Source organism: Leptosomus discolor, chromosome 12 (genome assembly GCF_034619465.1).
Source record: "Leptosomus discolor isolate bLepDis1 chromosome 12, bLepDis1.hap2, whole genome shotgun sequence".
Lineage (NCBI taxonomy): Eukaryota > Metazoa > Chordata > Aves > Leptosomiformes > Leptosomidae > Leptosomus > Leptosomus discolor.
In genome coordinates, this window is record NC_141402.1 from 21,071,594 (window position 1) to 21,091,888 (window position 20,295).

Genomic DNA, 20,295 nt, shown 5'->3' on the forward strand with positions numbered 1-20,295 from the left:
ACAGTGCAAAAGTGCTGAATATTGAATCTAGGAAAGCATTGTTAAGGATGAGGCATAGGGGAATCTCAAGGTTTCAGTATTTGAGATTGTTTGTGTTTGTTTCCATCTGCGTTTCCTTGTTCTAGTAAAATTTCTTAAAAAGAAAAAGATTAATTAACAGTGAATGAAAACCTTAGAAATCCCAAGTCATCTATCAAGAATAGGAACAATTTTGTTAGTTTTCATATTACTAGGCTGTATTTTTCCTAGTGTGGACTTTTGCTTGTGTGGCGTAATTTGTAATCTAAGAGTGACACTTTTCTGTCAGGTCTGGTTTAGTGTAATAAACATGGTTTCGTCTGTCTTTTCAGTAGAAAGAGTAAAGGTCTGAAGAAATCACAGATGATGGCGTCTGACGCTAGTCATATGCTGGAAGCAGCTTTGGAGCAGATGGATGACATCATTGCAGGTATAATAATGCTTTATTTTACACCAATCCATTTTGAGATTTAACTATGTTTGTGTCTTTCCCTTCTGAAATTTTCCTGTTTGTTTTTTTACTTTTTAATGATTCTCAATTTGTCAAGTACTCTGTGACACAGATTCCTGTGGTTCAACAGTTATGTGAAGAAAGTTTAAAGTAAAATAAAGGAAGAAAACCCACAATTCCACCTCAGACATGTGAATATTGAAGGAAGAGAGATTTACTTTGCTCTAATGCTATATGGTAACGTGAACACATCCTAATTCATGTGGTAACATTCCATATTGTATGTGTTGGGTTTTTCTTTCAGTGTGTTTTTGAAAAAAGTTTCTCACACACACACACACACACTATGTATAAAAATACACAGAATTTTCTGTATTTATGATGTATATATTTAAAATAGCTTAGCAATTAATTACCTTCACGGCCTAATGACTTAGAATGCATATCTTTTTGTTGACATTTATATCCAGGAGTAGTGCTATGAGTTTCTTTTTACACAGCTGGTCCACTGGAAAGGCATATGATGCAAGACAGAATTTGCTGTCTTTTGGTGCTCTCATGGTATGGCACTTTAAAAGATTTCCTCAACATTACAGCATCCAAGAAGAGAAGTTGATTTCTGTGGTTAGGACCTGGTAGCCTTGGGGTTTGGGCTCATGCACCATTCAGTATGAGCTCTTAAAAGCAGTATCTGTGTAGGGCCATGATCTCACTTGTGCACAATGGGAAGACATTCACTAAAGCTTTATAAATTTAAATAGTGACACCTATGCTGTGCGTCCTTTTTTTTTTTTTTTTTTCCCCCCCCCTGAAATGATGAAGAAGATTACATCAGCCTCTTGCTGCAGTTGTGCTTCTTCCTGCTCTTCTAGTAAAGCTTTCTATCCAGACACTAATATGGAGCTTCAAATATTACTATCAGACTAGCCATGATTAGGCAGGAAGTCATTATCCAGGATTTTTAGTTTAAAGAATCTCTAGATATTTATTTTCTCATCCACATATGAGTCTTCACTTTAAATGTGCAAGCTTTAACAGACTGATAAGATATACAGAAGTGTAAATGTGAATATGTGATAGACGTGACTCCACAAATAACTTTTCTCACCAATGAAACAAGTTCCAGGCAAATAGGAAAATTTAGATATGTATTTCCTCATCCCTTCTTTTTTCTGAATGCAAATCCTTATTCAAACAAGATTTTAACCAACAGAAGTTAATTGGCATTTTATTTTTTCACATCTTACAAAATGTGTACACAGATAGTCAGGGAAGCATTGCACTTCCCTCAGATATTTAAAGAGAGAACATAAAAAGCAAGTCCCAAACCATAATTCATAGACTAGGGAACTGAAATAATTTCTTAGCCATTGCAAACCTTGGGTTTTGATCCTTGCTAGTGCTATAAAAGAGCCAAAGTAACACAGAAGTCCATGTTCCTTTAATTATGCTATGGAACCTTAATATTCCTTTCCTTTTTCCCCACTTCTTTTTCAGATTATTTGTGCCCATAATGTTTTAGGGTTTAATCTTGATAAATAACAAATACAATTAAATTGTTTCAGGCTTCCAAACAACATTGCTTTTACCGCCCACCCCCACTCACTTAGTTGCCATGGTGGTGGAGAAAGTGATAGAGAGAAGCAAAGCAAATGATGGAAGTAATGTTCTGTATGAATCAGCAGATTGCATATCCCATTCACATCTGTTTTGTAGTGGTGTCGGTGCCCAAGCTTTAAACCAAAAAGAATCAGACATGCTATTGTTATGTAGAGGTTTTTTCCACAGTGCATGGATAGGTCATGAGCAAATTGGCAACCTCTTCAAGAGAACTGACTTTTGACGTCACATTACTTATATTTGTAGTCTAATGTCCACTGATACTCAGTATAATATGAAAAACAGGCTTTTATAAAGATATCTAATGGGAAAAGAAGCAAGATATTTCCAAGACGATGCATCTGTCAAGTCTCATCAATGTTAACTGAGTGTTTCCCATATGATTTCAGAATTTTATCTACCTGTACCAATAAAAAAATCGTATTGCTTTATTCTTTTACTTATTTTTAGTTGTTACAGAAAGTAAAAGTTCAATTGGTTGGGAAGGTTGTTTACCTTATTTATTTATTATTTTCCATTACTGGAAATAGTAAGACATTTTAAGACAGATTAAGTCTGTTCTGGTTGTCCTCTAGCTAATGTTCTGTGTGTTACAGCTAATGTTCTTAAATATTCTGGTATGATTGAAGGACCAAATATATCTGCTGGAGCCTATACTTGGATATGCTTATTATCCCAATTAACCTCAAATTGAGGAGCACAGTAATTATTCAAGCTTGGTTCTCTCTAATTCAATCCAGTAAGCTTCTGTATGCAATTTGGGCAGGGACTGGAAAACAGGAATGTTCACTTGTCCTGTATGGCAAGAGAGCAAATAAGGTAGGAAACTCCTTCAGAAGGAAGACTGAAGGACTGTCATGAAACAAACCAGGACTGAGAGTCTTCTAACTGCAGATTTATATATACCATATTATGCAAATATTGGACAAATCATCTGTGCAAATGTAGCTTAGAGTGGACTGGAAGCAGCAAAAAATCGACTGTTCAGAGCATATGCTATTTCAGTTCACTGTATCCAGATTCGGTGGATATCTCTAGGCAGCGCTGGGTTCAAAGATGAAGATTAAACTTCATGACTGTTGGAAGCTTATGTAGCTGATGAAAAACCTATTTCTTTTACAGTGATGCCTGAGTGGGTAGTAGGAGAGCTACGCTTTTCTCTTGGCCTTAGAAACACTTGCTTTAGGCACAAAATAGCATTAATCACTATTTTAGAGAAGTGAGAAATCCAGAGAGGTATAACTTGCATTGGTTAATTTTTGAAGCTTGAGTAGATGTGTTTATATACATGTGCAAAACCATCATTCTCTCTGTTTAATGAGAAAACGGTCCTGATTGCTTTTATTAGCTGTAGTTATTACTAAAACATTAGATTGTGGTCTTGTCCTTTAAGGTAAGAACTGGGCATGCAAATACATATTATAAATATTTACAGATCTGCAGTCCTACTTTTAGGCTTCTAACTTTGAAAGTCGTGTCCCTTACTCCAGATGTTAATATAGCTCATACATGATTCTGATTAATCTAACTAAAAAGTCTCACTGTAGACTGTGCATCTTGGTGCAATACAAAATGTATTAGTGTTTAGAGTGCATGATGGTAGGATTGTGAAGCAAGATTAACAAATTGAATTTCATTGGGCTTGATCAAATTTGACAGATAGGTCAGGGTCCCCAAGTCTTTTATGCTTCAGTACATCTGTACTGATAACCCACCCTCATAGCTATATAAATTAGGCATGCTAAATGATTAGCCTTATTTGACTAAAATAGCAAAAAGGGCTAATGTGATTGTCAATGAACATGACTTATCCATTAGCTAGAATGACCTGCACTCCAAACAGAGGCTTTCTCTAAAGAAAGCACCCGTATGTCAGATCTGTCTATGCATTCTTTATTTGAGGTGCTTGGCTTTGGCAGTGTTTCTCTCTGAGATTTGACCAGGTCATTACTTTCCCTTTTATTCATCTTGTACCCATTTATTAAAATGTGTTTCTTTACAGGACTAGAGTTTTTGATTATTTTTTCTTTGCAATATATCCTAATTAATTAAAATAATTTTTATTTTACTTAATTATTTTCTATCAAACTACTTCTCTGTCAACAATCTGGAAATCCATTATTTCCTTTTGTGAATAATGACAATAGTTGTAAGATCTAAAAACTCCTGTCATAACATTATAGTCTGCTGCAGCTTCAAAGTCTCTTCAAAATCACCAAATAATCAGTGTAATCATTGACTTTCCTATTAACCAGAGCTCCTGCAATTACTGCTTACTGAAAAAATAATGAGAAAGTTAAATGTGTTATCACATGGGTGCGTACTGATATGTCAGTATTAGTACTGAAAGATTAAAAAATATAAATAATTAAAAAGTTTTTCAGTAAGTTGTCCAAGAAGGACGCATGTTTAAATCTCCATCTCTTGAGGTGGCAGAATGCTTGTGCTCAGTTCATTGCCTTGGCTACAAACCCGACTACTTCCCGCACCCCTGATGAAAAAGGGACCTTTAAAGGAAATAATACTTACGAGCTGAACAAGATTTTAATTCCAGTTTAATGTGTTTTCCTCATGAGATCTATCTGCCGGAATTTGAAGGAGGACCTGTTTGCAGGGGCTTTTGTGAGGTTTTTTCTTCTTTTTTTTCTTTTATTGTTCTGCCCCATCATAATTTTAGTACAAAAACAATGGAGTTCAAGTTCCAGAGCTATGCTATGTTCCTGGATGTGTTAGATTACTACATCACCCCAGTTAACTGATTAGAACTTGGATTAAAAATTAAGGAATTGACAAAAAATGCTAACACTGTCATTTGAACCCCTTTGGATGAATTTTAGATTTTCTGGAATAAGGTTTTCACTGAGTTCCAACGTAAATAATAGGAAATGAAAGTATTTCCTGGTGACCTTATCCTTTACCCATGAATAGTCATATATGTCATCACAGGATTCATTCAGAATGTAAGAACTAGTCTCACAGCACTTTAAGTGCAGACGATAGACAACTCTGTTCTGCTTCGTAAGGGATTGAAATTGTCCAGACCAGACAGAGAGCACTTAATCCTGTTTTTTTGTGATGTGTGGTGGGGCTGGTGGGTGGGTCTTATTTGAGATACATTTGAGTGACATGCAGCTGATGGGCAGTGTTAGCCTCTTGTGATTGTGTAGAATGACTAGAGAGTAGCTTCTACTTTTCATTTCAATTTGTATACTTCCAGAGAGCTTTATGTTTTTATCACTTATGTCCTATTCAAGGTTCACAGTATTTTCAAATTCAAAACCTAGTTTCTGTCATAAAGGTTTTTATAATTTTAATACAGAGATCTTTATAGAGTTTCATTTTAGACCACTGTGCTGACACAGACTGTAGTTGAAATAATGATGGGAGAAACAGAATAATTTAAATAATGAGCAATTGCTTTTGTTATAGAACAGAGTAATTGGACAAGAACAGCTGCAGTGGTTTACTTGTATTTCTAAATAAATTGTAATTGTGTTAATAGGCTGTGCTTCAGTTATGATTAGTGTATTTCTTTTTTATTTTCTGTTCTTTTTCAATGAATAATTTAGGCTTTTTTCTGAAAAAGAGAAATAATGTTATCTACAGCATTCGTTTATCTTGTTACTGCTACGTATTAATTCAGGTGAGTATTTGTGAAGATATACATACAAGATACTATAGTGGCTTTTTGAAACCACTAGCTAGAGCATATTTATGCATAGATCTTATAGCAATAGAGATAAGAAAAAGGAAATTAAATAATAAATTACTTGAAATCAGGTCTTTGATACATATATATAACTTCCTGTCATAACAGTTCCAGAAAATTATGTGTCAAGAATATTGTAAGCGATAAAAAGCTAAAAGTGGTGAGCTTTAACTGTCCTGGATATTAAAGGGGAAAATATAAAAACTTAACACAAATATTTCGGGTTTATAATTTGTAATTCAGCATTTATCTTTATTTTATAACACTTATAGCTTGTTAGGTGCTGACATTTAGCTGCAGATACTTGACTTCGGAAAAGCTAATTGGTTAATTCCTTAGACGTTGTCAATAATAACTGATTTATAACAATTTAAAATCTTTTAAATATTTAAAAATACAGCAGTTCACTGTCTTTCTACTTATTTAATCGTTTTGTTTTTTTCACGACAGCTATCTGTGGTCTTTCAGGTTTGTTAGCAACGGCTAAGGCATGGCCTCAGAAACTGCACACACTTGAATAACCATTACAGCCATTTGATACTGTATTTTGTCGAAGCTTTACACATGCTCTAGCCTTCAAGTTAAGACCTTGCATAACTGTTCAGGTGGTTTTGATCTCTGTTTTAAAAGCATGTGAAAATCATGGCAACTTGCATGTTGATTGTCCATGGGCAGCATTTACTCATTCCTTACCCAGGGTTGCCAGAGCAACCTGAAGTTTGGAATTTCCTCAATTTTGAGTGCTTAACCCTGCAAGAGGTCATTATAGCTATTTGGGCGACTGTCCCAAAACATGCTTCCCATACTCTTACTATCCTAAGCATGTTTTCTCACAGATAGGGGGGGTCTGAGCACAAGATAGAGTGAAGGCTCTCTGAATCTTGTTTGTAGTACTGATGGATTCCCTCTGTAAACAAAACAGTACTACAGAATCTTACGGAGCTGAAAGCACTGAGAACTTGTTTCCTGTAAACACTAAATGATGTTTTACAAAAATAGATGTTTAAAATTGTTTTGTATAAGACAAAATTGTCCCTTGAAGGTCAAAGTCAAACAGTGATTTACAGATCAAGTCGGTCTTTGACCTCCCTTGCACGTGTTCCTGCCTTTCCAGCAAAACACAGAATGAGAAGTTTTCTTGAAAATAAGAGTTAAAACTAATTCAAAATGGAGAAATCTTTGCAATTGAAATACGCTACTTTAAGTTCTTTATCTCTGACTGTAGATAAACAGTTCTGTCAGTATAAAAGAACAAAAATACAGTCATGAACTAGACACCTACATCAGCTTAGCAGAAATGCAGTACTGCGTCATGTTTATGCAAAACAAAATCCATACATCATAGGTATTTGTATTAAGTTTTGAAAAAGGATGGAAAACAAACAGAAATGTAAATAGCTGCAGTATGTAGCAAAGAAGGGCAGTTAAACCATGGTGGCCATAACCCCAAAGGATTGAAAATCTGCAACACAAAGGTTCTTTTGTGGTTTATATGATGTGATCTGTTTTTCAGTACATGAGTCATTCAGTTGTTTAACAGGCTAGTGAACAGATTTCTAAGATTTAAATTTAAACAAGTTTTATCAAATATGGAATTTCTTTAAATTCAAAGTCATAGCTTCTCAAGTTCTTACTTTAAGGCAATGAAATTGATCTGAAAGAATCTTTAAGAATCAAAATAGTGTAATTATTATAAAACAAGGTGCCTTTATTTCCTCACAAACTGAATGCTCTTATTTTCCCTATGCTTTCAGAGATTCATTTTTTTTCATGAAACAGTATTCATGTTACCAGTAGCTTACTACTGCTTACTACAAACAATTACGGATTTTCTACTAAAAAAATGTATTTGTTGTCTCACAACTCTGTTTTAATTAGACTACTTGTTTCTATGGCCCTAAATATACATTGTTTTCTGTGTAAATAATAATAATTAAAAAAGATAAAATTGGTGCAAGTATTTGATCTTCTTTGTCTTTAATAAAATGTGTTGATCCTGTTTTTCCTCTGAGATGGAGACTCGGCCTCAGATCTCCATCATAGCTGCATAATTCATCTTCTTTTATTCACCAGCTGTAAAGCTGCTTAGCTTGTGTTTCTGGATAGGAGAGATCTTTTTGTTGTAGTTGTGTATATGGTACCTAATGTGCTGCACATCACAGCTTAGAGTCTATAAGCATGTAAAAGTAAAAACATTGAGTAATTGCATAGGTAATTTGCATAAGAAATTATAGACAGTTCTTGAAAATTGTCTCAAGGTTTTCATATGTGGCTGTAAATAAAGCTCAGTTGAAGATTATCTGAGCTGCATGAAACTTGCATCTGAATGTGGTCGTTAATGTTTCTAGGCTTGGACATTTTTTTCCTAGGGCTTCCTGCTAATCCAGCTTAACAGTTACTGTTCCCTGTAGTTAAATATCTAAAACCAGAGATGTGAGGAGATGCTAATATGAGCTATGATTTTAAACACACCATTAGTGATGTATTTTGCATTACAGTGTTAGAAAAAAGGATTGTATGAGTTACCTCTTCACTCCTTTGACAGAAGGCTTAGGAAGGAGGAGGCTGAATTATGTCCTATCCGGACTCTACTACTAGTTTACGTAAATTCACATTTTTCAAGGCTGTCTTCTACAAGAAAAAGAGACTTGTGCATCAAAGAAAATTACACTTTGTAGTCTTGAAGGAGAGAGGAAGAACTTGGACGACCTATTTGCTCATTGAGTAAAAACTCAGGTAAAAAAACGTTCTCTAGCAGTGTAATGATTGAGTGAAAGGCCAGAGGAAATGTATGTTTATAATTCTGTTCTAACCACTCTTGGTCAGATAGCAAAACTGTCGCCCTTGAGTATTTCAGTTTCGTAGAAAGTCATCCTTACCCCAGTGTAGAAGTAGCTTTTGGGTTTTTTTGTGGGGTCTTTGTTGTTTTTTTTTCTGTTTTCTGGACTGAAGGAGTCAGCAGTTTTAGGAAAATCTCTTTTTAACCACTGATGGTTGAGTTGTGTATTACCATGAATTTTCTTCTAAAACTCAGCCAGTTTTGGAGCTATAAGACTGAGATAATGAGGATGAATGCAGGGGATCAGAAGTTAAGATGCAAGGAAAAGTGAGAGATCAGAAACAGTCTCTACTGCTAAGAGTGATAAAAGTTGGGTGATGGATGAATGTATACAATATAAGCTAAGGAGAGTGGATTTTCAGAGTGCAAGGCTTTCTGCTTTTTTCTTTACTTCTGCTTAGTAACTTATTTTTGCAAGCCACCAGTAGTGCTGTTTTCTGAATAGGTTATGTATTTGCCCAAAAGGTACGTTTCTTTAAAGCCATTCAACTAATTGCAAGGAACTTTGAACTAAAAATGTGCTTTCATGGTCAGAGTGTAGGAAATGTGTAACTTAAGTTGTTTTCCTCTTTTATTACTTTTGTGATTCTTTCTACCATACATGTAGTGTGCAGCAACATTTAACCTGCTTCATCCACTGTCTCTATGTAGAAGCCAGAATTGAGCTGCTTGGAATGTCTTGGTTCCAATATTTTTTTTCCCCCTTTCTTTCTTTCCTGCTCCTCTAAGGTGGACATTTATGATGATTAATTGTGTTCCAGTAGTATGCTAGGAAACCATGGTGTTGAGTATTATACAAACATTATGACAAAAGATTCCCCTGTGTCCTGTTTACCCCTGGAAAAAATGAGGCACAGGAACGCTGTGACTTGCTCAAGGCTATACAAAATGAGTCGTTTTGCGAGTTCAAAACTACACTCATTTTTCCTGAGTATCTATAAAATTCTCATGCTTGAACCACATTCTTCCCCACTTCAGCTATCTATAATAAAGCTACACACAAATTAGTTGCCGTTAATGGTAGCGTATAGTGGTAACATGTAGAGTTGTGTTTGCACTGTGACATCTCCTTTTTTGCGTTTATCCGCAAGGAGATCTAAATTCTTCCTGTCTAGTGCTAAAAATTAATGTGCTTTGCAGCATAATGATGTAAAGGTTTAAACTAATGCAGAGAAATACAATTATTTACTCCTATGCACTTTTACTTCTGTTTTTCAGGGTGTGTTCTTGTCCTTCTGGTGAACAATATATAACCTCTTATTTGCTTTCCATGTAGTTTCATATTAAGAGAAGCAAGCCTGTGATTCATTCAAATTTAAGCAGTAAAACAGGAAGCTTTCTGAATTAAAATGCTGAGTTGAACTCTGCATTTCTGCATTTCTTTACCAAGTATAAAGTGCATTAGTTGTTGCATTCAGCAGAATTCTTCATTTTCCATTTTAGCCAGGAGAATAAAAGGTACTGCAGTAGCAACTCATAGCAAACCAGTTTAAAAATAGTTTCACAAAGAAGGACTGTTTGTGTGTAGTTGATGGGGAGGTGTGAAGGGTCATGTTCTCTTAGTGACCCACAGAGATCTGTGGGTAGTTGCTTTTCCAGGCAAGGGGATTTACTCATGGGAAGGCTTTGTGACTTTAGTGAAGTGCTCTGGCCCCTATCCAGCAAAGTAAAACACTTTTGAGTCCTTGCTTAATATTTGTGATCCCAGTGACTTCAAACTAGTGGAATTTTGATTGCTGAAAGCTAGAATCTTCAGCACATCTTAGAATATCAGAATTATGTCCTGTATTCTCGACATGATAAGGGTACAGATATGGTTTGGGGTTTTGTTTGTCTTTCTGATGGTATCAGATACGGGTACATTCTTCTTTCGCTAGTGCCTGCTTTTTGAAATCTAAATACAAATCTTGAATTATTTTTTTGTTAATCATTTCTTTCATGGATAATAATCTCAGTCAAAAGATTTAAAATTATAAATGAAATCAAGCCTTTCAGTCTCTACTTCCTTCATTTAACTTCAGTTGGTATTAATTAAAGAGATGTTTTTCCTTTGAAGATTTAGTGGAACTACTGCATATAAGAATTTACAGACAGTTCACTTGTAAGATCATTACATCTTTGTTCATGAAAGCAAACAATACTGTGCTGTCTGTTTACTAGCTAAGAAAACTTTGAAGTATCTTTATTGTCTTCTGCAGTTTAAAATCCTGTACTATTTATGCTCAAAGTGAATTCCTGGTCATGAGTATGCGGTAAGTCATAACACCAGTTTTTGAGTGTTGTTACGTAGTTCAGGGAACATGAGTTCGCCATTAGGATGTCTCTGATGATTTTCATTTGTTGCATCTCTTTTATTAGCAATAAATAGAAAAATATTTCCTTCCGGCTTCTTCCTTATTTGTTATTTCATGCAAACTTAAATGGAGGAAAACTGGAGGCAGGAAAGAGAACGATAAGAAAAAAACCTGCAAATTCTTAAATTGACTTGGTCTCAATCAGTAGATGTCAAGCTGTTATTCTTTCCCAGTAAAAACGCATTACCACCTTCCAAATTTCCCTACACAGGACAGGACTGTCCTCAAGAGCCACCTTAGATAGATTACAACGATAGAAGCTCAGCATGTGTGCCTTACGCATGGACCCAGTTCTTGAGAGTTCTGAGAAATTATGACCTTCTGCTGTGTAAAATGTGAGACTTTGAGGATGCTCAGTGAACAGTCAGTTGAAGAGCTTGGGATAACTGCAGCATGCATATGGAGTGTGCCCAGTCTCAGGAAATCACATAACCTAGAATTCTTGGCTGGCCTTGCCTGTGCTCCAGCATGTGAGAATTTTTACCTTTATAGAACTGAGTTTCTTCAGGGTGACAGTTCTTTCACTTGCCACGATAAGAGAGCGTGTGTATATGTTTTTTTCCTAGTGTTTTGATAGAGGCAAATCAAATAAAGGCATGCCAAAATGTGTGAATTTCACTGTCACTGAATTTTCCTACAGAGTTTAAAATTATTTTCTATAGAAGGCAGATGTTACCAGTAATGTTGTAGCCCCGATAATCTAAGGATCAAGGCAAGATGTGATACAGAGTGAGGCATTTAGACTGGTGAGGGAAGAAGTCACCAATACTGTCTTAAAGTTACAGTGGTATGTATGGTATGGCTGTATATTTGGCTGTATAAACTAACTACCTAGTATAATTAAGTGAACTTCTGAATGGTGGTTTTAAATCTTGATTTAGCTTAAGGATTATGGCTTTTATTTCACATGTGAAGTATGTGGTTGTGGGCGTGAAAGTCTGTGTGGTTTTGTTTTGGATTGTGTGGATTTTTGTTTGTTTCTCTCTTGTCTGTATATAAAAATATTCATACAAATAACATGAAGAATGCTGTAGCAGAATGCTCCATTATGTTTTTCCCGTTCCATATCTATTTAAATTGTCAGTTCATTGAAGGGGTAGATACCAAAGCTGGTTATGAAATAACTTTGTATCCGCTCTGCTTTTGTGGTGTGAAAAGTACTTGCTAAGCAAAAATACAGAAAAATTTAGCATGGAGTTTTCCAAAAGAAAGAGTGAGAAAACTAGTTTAAAAGTCCTAATATCGCAATAATCAAGGAAGCCACATCTTTAAAAGTGTCATCAATGCTGCTTAAGACGACAGTGCCAGATTTCAGTTTGTGTGTATATCTCTTTTAGAAAGTAAGTAGTGAGCCGCTTTGGCTGAATGAAGAGATTTAAGAGGCTATGTGATCCAAATGGCTCTTACACAATTTGGAATTTGCTATTTTTAGTTGCTGCCGTTTAATATTAATCTGCATTAGGAAGCAAATAAACAGAAACAACTAAGCTGGCGTAAGTAGCTAAGTGTATAGAAATACACAAGAAAATATCTTTCAGTGGTTAGAACACTCAAATCCAGCAAAACAGTTAGTTGATCCTCTCCTCAAAAGGAAATAATTCAGGAAGACAGGGTTGATTTATGAGGTGAAGTTGTCTTGTGTAGCAGTCTTTGTAGCACCGGATATTGAAGAAACTTTATCTTGGGCATGGTCTTAGCCAGAAATTAAGATGAGATCTCACACTTGAGGTATAAAAATAAACTCATAAACAGTGGAAGTCAACAGGACCAAACAGGGAATATTCTGAGTTTGAAAAGAGGTTAAGACTATATGAAATATTCCAGTAGTGAAAATAAGAGTGTTGCTTTAAAAAAAAAAAAAAAAAAAATCCCTACTACTGAGCCTTGAAAAACTTCAGAAATTTCTAGGGATGGTTTGCATTGTTTAAAATGGTCAAACAAAAAAATGTGTACCTCATACAGTAGAATTCAAACCACACAATGTTTTGCAAAGATAATTGATCTGGTAGAGTTCTTTGTGTCATTAAAGCAGTGATTGAAGAAAACCTTGTTAATATTATTTAGAATTTTACCGAAAGCTTTGAGTAAAGTTAAGCATTCACAAAATGAGAGACAAAATATTGTCTTAGATCAAAAACTGATTGAGTTGGGAAACAATGTTGGGATTAAATGATAGTTAGCATTTTGGTTAAAAGCTAATCTAGGTGCAGAAGGCACTTCAGTGTACTAGGACCTAGAGTGTCAGTGTATTCATGAGTTGTATTTAGGTATTAGTTGTATATCAGGCTATATGTAAAATGAAACATTCGGTTCAAACATTGTTTGTAATGTCCAAATCATGGTAGACAAATAACTATAGCAGGCAAACTTCATTGATCAATGCGCAAAGTAGTGCGCATTCAAGAAGAAAATTTAAATTGATTATACATCTGGATTTCAAATTAGATACATCTGCTTTGGAAAAAAAAAACTTTAGAAAATAATTTTCAAAGGCCCAGTGAAGATTTCTATTCCTTTTGTAACTAAGATGTAAATGATGTTAAGCACAGGAGTAAAATGAAGAGTAGTATAGGAGATTGTTATAATCCGCTTGTGCAGATCAATGATACGGTCTTCTAAGGAATATTATGTGCTATGTGGATCCAACATACACGTGTAAAGTATGTTACAAAATGGAAGAACTGAGAGGAGTACAATACAAATGATCAAAAGCCTAAAAAATCATCTCCCATGAAGTCAAATAAAGGGGGAAAATGTCGTAGCTTATGCCAGAGAGACAGGAATGAAGACATAACATGAATACAATCTGTCGTGTACAAGAGGCAATGAATTGCAAATAAGAACTGTAAAAAGTAAAGCAAATAGAAGTTTTCCATCTGACTAGTTCTTAAAGAAACAAAGGGATATTACATGAAATCAAGGTCTGAAAATCAGGACTGAGAAAGATCGCTTATTTTAGTGTGCATCTCATTGAAACACAGGGTATTAAGACAAAAAGATACAGAGATGTTGGAATTTGTATTATTTATAATTCTTCCATCAAGTGAGATATGTTTGTTGCTGTGCTTATTGTTCTTGAGGAAAATAATACTGGTGCTGGAGGGCTGGCAGGAGGGAGATTTAATTTAGAGAGCTTTTTGTAATGTAGAGAGCTAGCAAAGTTTCATTGGTCATTTTTATTGCTAACTTGTTGGGGTTTGTTCCCTGTGGGAGGGTTTTAAAGCTGATCAAGGTCACATATTTTTCTGCTTCTAGTAACATGATCTATTTTCATCTAAGTTTCTTGTCAAAGACTGCATCAATCTTTCTTATGTTGCTTAACACTGCTCCGTGTGGTGACTTCTATGTAGCTGAGAAGTTAGTGACATCTCATGGTAACCATGGAGAATTACAGGTGATTTGTGATAAGGTTTTGGCATTCGAAATTTAACCAACATTGCAGATGTTTTGTATGTCAAAATTCTTTTTTAATATGCATGTACATACCTCACATTTAATTTTCCAGTGTTTGTTACTTATCTAGGGACTAACTCAAGTATTTCTAAGCCTGAAATACTGATACTTGTCAGTTAGCATCTGAAGTCCAAATGTTGTAGTGTGTGGTACCTACATATTTGTCACTTACAAAACAATTATAGAACATTATTGTCTTTCCTGGTTTTACTTGTTTTAGGTACAAAGTCAGCTACAGAGTATGCTAATGGTGGTTATGATATTGTGTCACCTGCTCCATCAGTATACTTGGGCACATTTCAAATCTTGCATCTCCTGGAAGATCTAAAGATGGCATTGGAAATGCTAGAGGATCCTCAAGAGAAGGAAGCACTGCGAAATCAAATTCCAGGGGCCACAGCAGTGTGTATACGGGAATGGTTTGAAGAGAATCTGGTGAGTAGTTCGTTATAGCTTTTCCATTTTGTTTGCAAACAGTGTTTTGATACTTCAGTTATTTTTATAGTAACTGAAATCTGCATACTTGGAGAACTGCAAAGGATGGTAAGCAGTCATAGAAGGCTGAGTATATTGCTACTTTATGTGCTGATTACTAAAGGAAATGCAGATACAGAATATAAGAAGTTGGTAAAAAACCTTGTTTTGTTCTTGGTGAGAGAAAAGATAGTAAAAATGAACTACCAAAAAAGTTACCTTTTCTGTGGGTTTGGTTTGGTTGGTCCTTTACTGGCAATAACAAGTTTATAACTAGTTATGAAACTTTTCATTTTTAAACCACCAATTTGGAATATGGTGACATTGTCTGTTGAAGGGACAAATTCAAATTGGATGATTCTCCAACCCTTTTCCTTGCTACATTTCCTTTATCTTGACTATTGGTATTGTGAATCTCTCAAGTATCTTGTACAGCAGCCAGTGGTGGTAAACTCAGGAAAGCTCTAGCTTCTGAACGAGACACATTCATATTGGGACAGGTGGGGAATGAGCATTTGACTATATTGGAAAAGATTGGGGCTTACCAGGTGAGAAGCGCATCTTCAGACAGACCTTAAAAAAGGAGACCCATTGGATGTAAAAGAAGAGAAACAGCAGGTCCTGTCAGAACACTCCTCTTCACCAAGTCTGTCACTGCAAGTGAATGATAATTTCCTAATGATTAAAAGCTACCTATCACTTTCTCAACTTAAGAAAAGTTTTCTAGATGAATGGATTTTCTTCTGGCTTTGTCAGTGCATGTTATGGAATTGTGTCTGTAGCTTCTGGTTCGGTGTTTATCATCTGCTATAGCTGCCTTGTGCCTATTGTAACCTAACGTTGGAAATGTAGCTGCTTTTGTTTGAACTTGTCAACTGCTGGTTTGTTGGCATTCTCCACAGAGCACAGGTCTATGGCTGGAAAGCCCTGTTTGGGACTGTTTGCAAGAAAGGAATGAGAATTTGGTACCTGTTTTGAAAGCAAAATGTGGAGGCAATGTTTGATTTGGATTTACGGTACTAGATTTTGAGTCCATATCCTCAGGCCAGCTCTTACTGAATTTCTGCTTTAGCAAAAACTTTAATGCTTTTTCAAAGCTCTGCAATAGCTAAAAGATATTTTTAATGCATAAGAGACATAAATTTTCAGAGTTGTTCAAAGTAAAGTTGTCCCTGAACCACCAAGTTGAAGAGTTTGAATCTGATGGTCTGGCTTTTGGCCCCTCTGTTGCAGAAACAGTAATTAAGCTAGCCTTTCAGCTCTGCAAGGTAGGTAACATTTTTACTCCTCATATTAATCTATATGTGTGCATCTCTTACTTTCCATGGGAAACCAGCCGAAACAGAAGCCACAGCTGCCTCTTAGAGTTGCAGTTTACTGATATCCTAAAAGCCTTGTCTAGTGCATCAAGAGCAGTATTTGTTTGATAAAGCAATTGGAGAGTCGGGATTCAGAACCAGCAGAACAGGGAAGTTGGTGGTGTAGCGTATCTCTAGTGCAGTATGTTGAGATCACTGCTTTGAAAGTATTTTGCACTGTTCTATATTGACAAGTTCTTCTCCTGTTTTGAAGACGTGCACAGGGAGGTTAGTGCATAGTAGCCGTGACTGTTACTTGAAAATGGGTAGTAATCTGTATATTTGTAGACTTTTTTTATATTTTTTTAAAAAATTCAAATACTTTGTAAACATGCACACACTTTCCACGGCCTTCAAATTTGGAAGAGCTTTCTCTAGTAACAAGCAGAAGTTTCACTTGGAAATTGAGAAGAAAACTGATAATACTTAGCTCAGTTCAGTGAAATTGAATATGAATTTTTCATAGTTATGTCCCATACTGAAAATTCCTTAATTCCAGCCCAGAGCTGTGAAATGTGATGCTTGATATGTGAAAAAGAATAGTCACAGTATTAAGCTATAGAAAATGAGAATTCTGTAGCTCAATGTATCCATTCATATTGGAAACCTCAAACAAAGTTTTTTAATCATTATGCTATGAAATGTTGGGAGTGTCATAAAAAAACCTCTGCTCGCTTCCTATGGAACCACATCAAGATTGAAGTGGTTTGCTGATTTATTAAAGACATAATTAATGAGAAATCAGTGAACTATATATTTAGGATCAACATCAGCAATACAACAGATAAACTAGAATAGTAGATGCTTAAATGTTAAGGAACACCTACAAATTTCTAAATGCAGTTCTATAATTCAAACCATTAAAATCACACAGACATGCACATATACGGATTCACAAGTCCAGGCACACATTTCCTCTCTCACAGCTGGTGTTGGTTACAAGCGTGAACAGCCTCTTCTGTGGATGTGGGTTCCCCTATTTACACACATCTCTAATGGACAAAGCTTTAGCTTTGGTGTGTACCCATGGAGCTCCCTACAGTCTGCAAACCCATGTGCTGGTGAGCAGGCACCCCGTGAGTTCACACAGGCACCCTGAGGTGTGGCTCTCCGCTTCAGCTGGTAATGATCAGGTAAAACATCATTACACAGAAAATGCCAGACGCTCTCTAGTGGGCTTTGCTACAGTGTCTCTTCTAAGCATTCTCTTTAAAGTGTAGGCTAATAATTCAGTACAGAGATTTGAAATATATTTCAATTGCTGTATTCAACTGAGTGTTACATAAAACAGTGTTTGGTATCAGTAGCAATAGTTGAATTATAAAAACCTTGGAGCGGATGGTGAACTGATGACTTCGAGCTTTTTTTTTTTTTCAGAGCTATTACAGGTCGGATTGGAGGGGGATTTTCTTTTGTGAATGATTAATTCCACATCTGTTTATTTTTGGGGTTCATGCACCTTCCTTTGAAGCTGGAGGGCTGCTCTAGCATGTACTGAATAAGCCACTGGTTTTAGAGAATACAGCAACTGCTTTGTTTCTAACATTATACATGAATAGGTGAGGTCAAAAATATTCCCGGCTTATCCTGACTAGGAATACCTTAGAAACTAAAGATACAAAAAGCAATCTGACATTTATTTTAAAGGCAGATAAACATGCCCTTTTCAAGAAAATGGTGTTATTTTATGATTCTTCTTCACTTACATATGTGCTTGAAAATTGTATTAAAATCATTGCAGCTGCCATCCTTAATCAAGAATACAAGGTGCCTTATGGAAATAATTTGAATTTGTGTTTTGCTACTGCCCTGTATTGGCTTTTATGGGAAACCACAGAAAGGGGAGTCAGTCAGTACTGAATTTAGAAAGATTATTACTATGTGTCACAGAACGAGGATTTAATAATTGCTGTAACTGCACAGATCTTTTGATAAAGCTAAAATGGAATAAAGCATCATTAATGATAGACTTCTAACTACTCAAGAACTGTAGTAACTACTGAAGAACTGTGTTAAAAATTTTTCTCTCAAAGTCAATGTCTGGAGTGTTTTATGTGCTGTATGATTGCAAATTCTTTGGCCTTAAAAACAGAACAAAAAGACCTGAGGATTATCATGGAGAGCTTGTGTAGTTTCAATGCTTCTTCTTAAATGTTTTAGTATTGCTAGTGACCACATGACGTATCACAAAGCAGGTTGTAATTTCACCATTAAAAATTAATTGCTGCAGTGACAACTGACTTCGTCACTCGGTGAGCTGTGAGAGAATGTATTTAGTTACAGTTGCTTTTTGTAACTCTAAATGAACTTCTATACTGTTAATTGTTTTGGGTTTTTTTTATTCTATACACATTTATGGAACCCTTTTAATGGGGTTTGATAACGGAACGATTTCAAGCATGAGTGAAAGCCTCATTTCCAGGATCGCAAAACATGATCTTCCTTCCAGTGGAACATTTACGTTTAAAGCAAGCCACTTCACAAAGTAGCTTTATATACTGACCCTTAAAATGCTGATTCTTGAAAATTCATTAGTATTTTCCTGATTACTTTTTTCTTGGAAGCCTAATTCTAAAAATCTTTCTAAATGTTCTAAACTTGAGGAAACAGGAAGGGGAGAAGAGCAGAAGTAGTACAGGAATGTGTGGTAGAGGCAATTTGCTAAAATTATGTGATTTGCCTTATGATAGATGCTGTGCTTTGTCTCATTCATGCTCTATGTTTTTGTAGTGGTAAAACCACACTTTTTAGCAGAAACAGGATAAATTTCTTAGAGTCTTGATTGCCATTAGGTCATTATTAATGTTCAGAAGAGATTGTTTCCACTGTTAAAATCAAGGAATTTTTTTTTCTCCAGTCTTCACAGGGACTTTGATTAAAACAGTAAACCCCAGTTTAGAATTCTGACTTGGTGGAGTTTGTGAAGTTTTGAAATTACTTCAAAGTTTTATTTTAAGCATATGTTAAAGTGCTCTGCTGAAACATAATCGCTGGTCTTTTTATTTCACTTTTGTCTAAGATTCATTTTACAGAGTTAGCTGTCCAGAACAAATGCAGAAAATGACTGCAATACTGGACACTTCAATGTACTTGGAAACATGCTTTTTTAAAAATACCAATAGCATTTTTCAGAAACAGCTGAGTGGGAAGAATATCTTTTGAGCAATACCAGTTAAAGCCGGTGTATTTATCTGCTGGTAGGTTTGACTGTGGGACCCAACTGTTGAGAGTCACAGTGGAGCTATATATAGCTGAACCTTCTCATTGCCAAGTGGTATTAACACATTTAACCTAACGGTTGAAAATGGACCAGTAGAGCCTGCTTGGGACAGTGTAGAAAAGCCGTCATTCTGTAAGCATTCATGTTTATTTTTGCCAACTTGAATCATCAGATTGATACGTTTTCTGAGCAATAGTCAAGAGTCGAAAGTTGTATGACCCAGTCCTCCGCTGTGCTGCAGCTCCTTTTCAATGAGTTGATGCAAGGAAGCTCTGAACTGGAATATCTGGTCCTCTCAGAGTTCCCTAAGCATGTTAGAGCAATTCACAGCGCACAAGAAACAGCAGATAAGTGTCCATCATATGTGCAACTATTTATGAATACTAGAGTGCGCCTTGGAGCTAGTGGAAAAGGGGTGTACACAGCTTGCATGGAATTTTTCTAAACCAGGCCTAATTTTTTTAATGTTCTGTGATTGCTTTGTCTGGGAGTCAGCCCTGTCATCTCTGACTGTGACTCCTCACTGCAGCAGCTGTCAGCAGAGGCAGGAAAGTCTTCTCTGCACAAAGAACTAATAGAAGCTTAAAATAGCTTTGCAGCGAGTAGGGCTGATTTAGATTTGTTTCTTAAAATGACATGGTGAGATGAGTTTTTGGCATTTTCTTTCACCCTTGTGATGGTCAGTAATGCTTAACGGAGCCACCTTTAAACTGCAATGACCAGAAGTGATTAAACAGAATTGTGTTATGGCCTCAGGTTTAGAGTAGTCATGGAAGAAAGGTGGTATTCCTGTTACACT

General features: G+C 35.8%; 1 protein-coding gene across 2 annotated transcripts in view; it reads left to right on the forward strand.

The window, feature by feature from the left end:
* The first annotated feature begins 381 nt into the window (after window positions 1-381).
* Window positions 382-20,295, forward strand: part of PPFIBP2 (PPFIB scaffold protein 2) — an 84,058-nt gene continuing 64,144 nt past the window's right edge. Inside the window, exons 1-2 of one of the 2 annotated variants that reach the window (XM_086471930.1) lie at window positions 382-448; window positions 14,665-14,879. In XM_086471930.1, coding sequence (XP_086328056.1) covers window positions 382-448; window positions 14,665-14,879 — 282 coding nt within the window. The remainder of the gene's footprint in view (window positions 449-14,664; window positions 14,880-20,295) is intronic. The other variant, XM_086471929.1, reaches the window with a different exon arrangement.